The sequence below is a fragment of the Phaethon lepturus genome, unplaced genomic scaffold (genome assembly GCF_000687285.1).
Source record: "Phaethon lepturus isolate BGI_N335 unplaced genomic scaffold, ASM68728v1 scaffold31467, whole genome shotgun sequence".
In the NCBI taxonomy this organism is placed as follows: domain Eukaryota; kingdom Metazoa; phylum Chordata; class Aves; order Phaethontiformes; family Phaethontidae; genus Phaethon; species Phaethon lepturus.
This window is the reverse complement of record NW_010553055.1, coordinates 1465-9861: the sequence shown is the minus strand read 5'-3', so window position 1 is coordinate 9861 and position 8397 is coordinate 1465. Positions and strand designations below refer to the sequence as shown.

General features: G+C 38.7%; 1 protein-coding gene across 1 annotated transcript in view; it reads right to left on the bottom strand.

The window, feature by feature from the left end:
• LOC104624139 (ras-related C3 botulinum toxin substrate 1) overlaps positions 1-6900 on the bottom strand; it is a 10718-nt gene extending 3818 nt beyond the window's left edge. The window contains exons 1-4 of the mRNA XM_010291426.1: positions 6829-6900; positions 5889-5932; positions 3545-3616; positions 1963-2080 (exon numbers count right to left, since the gene is read on the bottom strand). Coding sequence (XP_010289728.1) covers positions 1963-2080; positions 3545-3616; positions 5889-5932; positions 6829-6900 — 306 coding nt within the window. The remainder of the gene's footprint in view (positions 1-1962; positions 2081-3544; positions 3617-5888; positions 5933-6828) is intronic.
• Positions 6901-8397: the final 1497 nt, after the last annotated feature.

Genomic DNA, 8397 nt, shown 5'->3' with positions numbered 1-8397 from the left:
GGAAAGAGACACAAAGTCATGCCTCCACTATGGCAAAGTCCTTACTGAGAAGTTAATAGCTGTTGAACTGCTGGGTAGCTGAGATGCACATATTAGCCAAATGATCAGCAAATACCTGCTTTCTCCCTTGCCCAGAACAGCGTTCAGGTGCACATCGAGGGAAACAGAGGGCCACAACAACACATGAGAATTTTAAATAGCCCAGTGAAGGAAGGGGGAGGCTGAATGCTGATCCTAAAAAAAGTCGGGCTTCATCAGCTCTCTTCACTGTTCTCTTCCTCTGTGCTTTTCGTTAGTTTTGTGGGTTTTTTGTCCCTTAGGTGATGATGAATCTTACATATTGCACAAGTCTTAAGATCTGAAGGCTGCTTCATAAGAAGTTCAAAACTTACCACCTTGTTTCATTTTCTGCTGTGAAAAACAATCCAAACGACTGAAAGTACTTCAAATCTTTACTTAACAGTTATACATGCTTGTACAGAAGAGAATTTTTTCCCAAAAGTATGTTTAGATTGACATGGAATTCCTTCTCAGTCTGTCAGAAAGCCGCAATTATTTTAGCCGTCTGAAGACATGCACATGCATTCTGTCCCTTTGTCACAGCAGAGGAACTGTATACTCTCTTACAACTCTGCTATCTCACGCTATTGAGTGATCTTTCAACATACCTTTTTCTACCCCAGGACACTTTTTTGAAAGTATTTTTACAATGTTAAATAAAGCTTAAGTTCTAGGTATCCTATAAATACCTAAATATTAGAGAAAAACAGCTTTCCATTGTCTCTCTTCCTAGGAAAGGCTGGTATTTCTGGCATTTCTACTAAGAGTTGCCTACAACTGGCAAGTTCATATCCATCGTAGGTCTCGTAACTGATGGAAAAGCCTAATTGTAAGAGTTAGTGAGGAGTGAATTAAGGAAAATTGTGAATTAAGACAGTTTACTAAAAAAAGTACCAGGGTTCATTAAATAATATTCAGGTTATGCAACAGAGCAGTCATGCTGTAGAATAACTAAAATAATTTTGCATTTTACATTATTAGCATTGAATATATATTTGACAGTTAACAACAACAGTAATCAATGCCCAAAAAATTGCAAATTACCACCTTTCTCTACTTATAGCACAGCTCCACCAGATAAATGTAACTGCTCTAAAGAGCCTAGAAAACCAGCCTCTACAAAGATTAACTGTAGCTGAAGTCGCAGTGGAAAGAGCGGAGCCAGATTATACTTTGGCATTTTCCTTACACAAGGAAAGATGCTGCATGCAGACAGGACTTAACCAGTTGCAAGCATAGAAGACAGAAGCACATTGTATTGATGTTATAGCACAAACTACAGCAAGTAATAAAATAGCCACGGGCTTAAGTACATTTGAAAGCTTCGACACAGCCTCTGTCAATACCAGTATCTTCATTCAGTACTGCCTCTTTCACATCTAGAGCATCTTCATAGAGACTAAACAGTATCAAGTGCTTAGCAGTGACAGTGTCAGGTTGCAGCCAAACATCACACCTAAAACCAAAAACAAACCCTGCTTTTAGCAGGCATGCTAAACTTAAAATCAATGGACTAGCTGATGGGACTATTCACCAACGGTTTTTAGGTGGTGTTGGGGGGGGGGGCAGGGGTGTTTGGGTTTTTTCTGGTTTTAAATCAAACACTCTAGGTGATTCCGAGACTGCAACTACACAAAAGCCACCAAGTATCAGCGCACACAAATACACAAGCATGCAAATTTTAACATTTGTACAACTGTACACACATCAAAGATTATAATATTGCAGCTACAGCACATAGGATGAAGGAAGGTAGCTTGCAACAAGTCACTATTACTAAGAAATACAACTCCAGATGTGACAAATTCGCCTTATGTTCCAAAAAAAAAAAAACAACCACCAAACCCTTTACATTAGACAAAGCTGTACAGATTCTTTCTAGTTTCACACTGTAGTTCTTACTGTTTGTGGATAGGAGAGTGGACGTAATCTGTCATAGTCCTCTTGACCAGCTGTATCCCACAAACCCAGATTGACTGGTTTTCCGTCAACCATTACATTAGCAGAGTAGTTGTCGAAACTAAAAAAATAAAGCAAGAGTTAGCTGCATTAGCTTGGGGTAAAATAGGGCACCCAAGGACTTTTTCCTACAGAGTCCTAATTTGGAACATTATGAAAGGAAATGTTTTTATTGCATCCTTCTGTTCCCCAGAAACAGTAAAGTTGTTCTTTAAATACTGAGCCTGGTATTGGGTAATGAAAGGAAAAAATACCCCCAGAAACAGTAAAGTTGTTCTTTAAATACCGAGTCTGGTATTGGGTAATGAAAGGAAAAAATATGCACAACAGACTTGTTCAATCTGAACAGAATTCATCTTTTTCATTGCTATTCCGAGGGAAGTGTCAACCTCCATAAGTACAGGAAGGCAGGTGATGCACTTAGCAAGCACTTTCCACTCTTGGTGGGACATTCAGCAAGTTAATCTGTCTCATTTTGTAAGTTTTAGAATTGAAGATACATGAGCAACAACCAAGGAATCCTTAATGACAACAGTAGGTAAGAACAAAACAAACTTATTAATCCTGCTAATCAAAAACCCCTCCAATGAAATTGCAAAGTTAATAACTAGGGGCCAGTAGAGACCTAATTTTTATCTCATCACTACTGTAGCTGCAAAGGTTTTAATGACTTGTTCACACTAAACTAAGCTCACTGGGAACACAAGCATACTGTAATGCAAAAATGCAAATTTAAGACCAAAAAAAGGTGAGGTGAAAGGAGTAATTAAGACAACAAGGCCTTGGAAGGGTAACTAAAGTAATCTGTAAGTGTCATTAGAATGTATTTAGTTATCTGAAAAAATCATCAATACTTACAAAGAGCAAGATAGCCAGATAAATATAGACACATATGAAAACGGCAAAGCAGCTGCTGGTGTATAAAACGTCTGCCCCCAACAAGCCCTCAAAAAGAGAACTACACTAATACTGATACTGACAAACGCTTACGTACAAGAAGTGGGAAGCACCAAAATAAATGAGTCCCCACAATCTCACCCGAGGAGCTGTAGAGCTGTAGCTGGCTTAGCACAGGTTTGGCAGTAGCACAAGTAGTGGAAGGAACAAATGAGAAAAAAATCTCTAGTCACATGAACCAACTATTTCTGACTACGATATGACGATATGACGTTTTACAAGCTGTTCAGTCTTGGGATTCCTTATTATAAATTATATTAAACATAGAAATAACATATTATTTTAAATAAGAGAACAGCATCTGATAAAATGTTCATGTGTTAGTCCCTAATAAGCTAGGCCTAGAGGGCAGAGAGGCAAAACTGATGGCGCATGAACAAGCTCCGGTACGACAGTGCTAAGCAGTAACAGCCCAAAGTTCTTCTCCTTACAGACACCTAGATACTCAGTTAAATGTTTAAGATGAACCTGAGGGATTCTTGCAGCCAGTTCAAACAAGGAATCTGGAACAGCAGTAAGCACAGAGAAGCTGACATAAATGAGTTCTTAGGATTTTGTAAGTACTTACACAGTGGGTATATATTCCCCAGGAAATGCATTGGTTGTGTAACTGATGAGTAGGCATGTTTTACCTACAGCACTGTAAAAAAAGAAAGTTCACATGTAAAATACATTCATCTTGAATAATGATAGATAATATTCCTTTTAGGGAAGATGACTGATTACATCCAGTCATCTAAGGAACACTTGAGTGTCAGTAGTCACTATTGTGCAGGAAAACAGCTAAGAGACTGTAGCCTTGAGATTACTGGCAATGAAAACACATCTAATATAAACATTCATTTTGTGAAGTGGTAAATTACCAAATTTAATTAATCTTTGACAAAAAAACACCCACAAGTACTGATAAAACTACTAACATCTGCTTGTCACTTGACTGAATACTCAAGACCACCTTACTCCAACTCCCTGAAATTAAAAAAGTATTTCCAGATACCCTTTACCTAATTCCAAAACTGTTATCTTTTCCAGAATATGGTATACTTTCATAAAGTAAAGTTTGAAAAAGCTTGAAAAGTGTAATTTCTCAACATGTCATTACTTTTGAGTATTTGAGGAACAAATACAAGTTATAATACTCACAATATATATTGCTACTGCAAAATAACTCCCCGCATGCATTCATCAACTACTCAAACATTTCATAAAGTGATTTATAGATAAATTACATTCCAACATTGGAGAACTTGGAACACCAAACCTTTCCCCACCTATCTAATTCTGAACAGCCTCAAATAGGGGCAGGACAAGGTTCTGTTCCAGGATTCTTTTAAAACTGGCAGCTAACCCATTCCCTCTCCACCCTCCTCCCCACATCTTATCTAGAGGCAAACATTAGATTAACACCACCATTGAATTTTTTTTATAGTTGCAGTTAAAGGGTTGGAAAACTTGAAATTGGACCATATTTCTTTTTTAAAATAGACTCTGCAGAGAGTGTTTCTGACACTGCAGACTGGTTCCCGTGCTGGCTTCTCAATTGAAGCGCATAATCCTTTAACAGTGTGAGAGATTAGAGAGGCGAGTGTGCAACTAGTTCCTTAAAAGCAGCAATGCCCAGACAGCCTTACAGTCTTTCTGACCACTCTTCTCAAACTCCCATGCAAGGAAAACAGCATTGTGTTGCAGATAGTTTATCACTACAACGATTTGCTCAAAGTCAGTCAGCAGCAACTTTGAAACCTTACGGTACTTACATGTATAATCTTGCCATTAGTATTTTTAGGTTTAATTCATGAGCCTCCTGAACTAAATATTTCACAAGCTGAAGGAACTCTAATTAGAGTTTTAGTCTAGAACTACAGTTGATAGTTAAGAAAAGTCAACAACAAAACAAACCACAAAACAAGAAACAAGCCAAACCCAACCCGAGAACCAAATGCTATTGCTAGAACTGTCCTATTATCCTTTAGCTTCTGCAGAAGAAAAAAATAACTCACAGAAACAAGCTTTAATCAAAGGCTTACTAGCTCTGCAGCTGCAAACATTCTGAGGCATTCATATCTGAATTTTACTATGTATCTTCCACTTAATCACTGCATTTCTTCTCTTGGTTTGGAAGCATGTAGACTGTCCCTTCATTTACAAATGACCATCTTGAAAACATTATTTAAAAATCATTTAACACTCAGCATTAACCAACCAGCCTCACTTAAGTTACTCACAATTCAAGGCAGGTTAAGTAAATTTGAGCTTTGTCACAACCATAAGTTACCTTGTATGGTGTAGCTCAATCTGTAACACATCTCCCCATTAAACTTTAAGCAACCCCATACTGCATTAGCCCAACAAGTTATTCGACAGCAGCATCTGACAGCATTACCTTAAATGCCCAAGCTATGAAAGAGTTGCTTCAGTGTGCAGCAGCATCTAGGATTTCATCCTACATGCCCATTTTTTAATTGTAATTTTTGTTCCTGAGCTGACACCTGGCATAACATCCCATCTGCTGCAACACTCTCTGATCATACCATGCAGCTTTCCACACTACTTTTCACACCTGCCTTTAAGGAAACAAGATGCCAGCTCTTTGCACAGTCTGAGATTTTTTTTTTCTTTCCCTTCCAGCATGCACTCTCTTTTACCAAGCTATAACAACAACAACGGGGACATTTAATTCTATTCTTGATAAGTACAAAGTACAATTTCTGAACATTCTCCTGTAGTAACAGGCTTGAGATATACTTGTGCTCAAAAGTAAGAGAGGGACTTACTCTTCAAAAACTTCTGTGGGAAAGAGTTGTGGAGCAGTATGACACCACAGCTAGCTAATTTAACAGCTGTCAGAAGAGGAGATCCCATCTTATCTCTTGCACTAGCACTTTGACTCTGGAACAAGCCAGAACACTCACTCCACCTCCCCCACAAGGACAACTTGCTGTCTTAGCTCCCCAAGCTATCAGTTAGATCAGTTTGAACATATTGCTGAATTGCACTCACAACACTATAAAGCAGGCTACGCTGGTCCAGCTTATAAAGGACAAAAGTGAAAACCTTCAAAATACCGAGAGGAGCAAAAGCCAGCTTCTTTGAGAAATCTCTTGAGGCACAGAGGCTACATGTTCTCAGGCTTCTAGAACCTGTTTGGTCTGATGCTTCATTTTCCAGTAAATTCATTACAGCTAATTTAAGCTTCTAACAGATTCATGTTGAACTCAACATTTTCAGCAGTGGATCAAGAACTTTCCTCTGCACTCAGGCTCTTTTGCTCACCATGCACTGAAACTGGTGAGTCTGCTCTGGCTAATCAAAACAGTGCAGGAAGGAGGTGGTGAGAGATTTCATTCCAAGCTTAGAAGTGCCTGTAATGTGCTGCTGCAGCAATCAGCCAGAGTCATTTAAACAAGAAAAAACACGTTCAACAACCCTGTTTCAGACTTGCTCCATCTAGGTTTCCTGCTTTCCTCGCCTTTTGGCTCACTGCCCTACGAATCAGATCATGGTTACCAGTCTTAAAAATAAACACGAATGCCTACCTTTATAAATAAAGCACATCCTCTAAGTACTTTATCAACTTTTTCAGACTTCTAACTTCTGTATTAAAGCAACTCCCCTAAAAAGAACTCCTCCAGCTGTTTGGCAAAATATAAATCCTTGTACATAAAGGCTGAGACTAAGAAACTAAAATAACACCAAACCAAGATTAGTCATAACAAGATTTCTAGCAACTACTTAATCATAGCTCTGCCCACCCGCTATTACATAAATGAAACTAGTAACATTTGACTAATGAAAAATATGGCCTACAGAAATCCAGTGTTTTAACCACTTATTGTTAAGTGAAAGACTTACAAAAGACAGCACCGAGTCCCCTATTGCTTCCCGGTACCATCCAGGAATCAATGTATTTATAGAACCACGCATGTATTAATTCCTGAAAACAAAACATGCCATCACCTTCCTGGCCCTGTTTACACTAACAAGTTTTATGAAGTTTCCCCACTGTGTTAGAGCTACTTGGAGCCACGTTATGTGACAGGCACTGAAATGCCGCTGGAGGACCTGCACCAGTGTTTCTTCCACTCTAAAGGCACTGCAGCTGCACAGATGTTTGAGAGTCTCCTGCTTTCCTGCAACTAAAAACTAATTGTGAGAATTTAGTTCCCATTTGCAGCCACAGTAATGGAGGTCAGCTGAAGTACTTGCTGTATAATTCTGGAAACACTGATATCTGCAAACAGGTGGCAGCCTTCATAAAAAGCTTTGATTATGTGATTTCTTTCTTTCCCTGATCCACATGAATGACGTCCCTACCAGACATCACGAACAACAGCCCAGGTCTTTACTCAAACGTTAGACAGTAGCTGAGATTTCTCTTGTACCGTAGTCAGATCAAAAGTTCAGTATTTTGCTATAGTAGGTTTAGTTACATACGGCTTTGCCAGATAAGCTGTTCTACTCACTATGACACACCCTCTCCCAAACACGCTGTTCAGTACCTACAATATTACTCCATTTTTTAAACTTTCAGTAACACAAGTTACTAAATTTCAAGTCACTGCACTCTCTACAGACTGCACTGGAGGGACCCTGAGGTGTTCAGCATCTTACACAAACACTGCACTACACTCAGTAAGAAGCCAGTTACCCCAACTGCACCCCACTTCTCGACGAGCTATCAAATCAAATACATCATGGCTTTAGCAAAGGCCTCAAATAAAGCAGAATTCCAAACAGGGACTCTTAATTCACTGCTTTTGTTCTTACAGTATTTCTGCAATTAAAAAAAGCCTATAAAAGAGCATGAAGTGTGACCATTTCTGTGACATCTAGTAATAATTCCTCCAGAATGCAGAACTTCCCCTAACATTACAGGACATCACTGGAGATTTCATACCACTTAACAGCTGCCTTTTTAGAGTTAAAACAAAAGCTGCTAAAAATAACTTACACGACCGCTTTTTCTCAAGTGTCAATCAACAGCAATTCTTGGAGTTACTCAAGTGGAGTGCTCTTCATCTGTCCAGCACATTCTTACTGCTCTGTATCATCAAGGAGTCAAAGCAACAGTTGCCATTTATTTTTCCCCAAACAATCCTCACAATGAAGAAAAAAAAAAAAACAAGGGCAAAATATGATCGCATAACCAGCACACAAGCCGTGTTTTTCTAGTCAAATTAGTTGTCCAAACAGATACAAGTCAAAGCTGTAAGAACAATCGTGAGTTAGACATAAGAAACAGCGTACTCATTTACAAATTAAGAAAATAATAGTCACACACGTACTTCTGCAGCTTTGTTTTGTTCCTAGCAGATCTTTGCAGAGGCGACATAAAACAATACCTAAGTTTTATATTACATGAGCAAATCTTTAACTTGCATTGTTTTACAGAAACATGAAAGCTTTAACCTTATCTAAGCC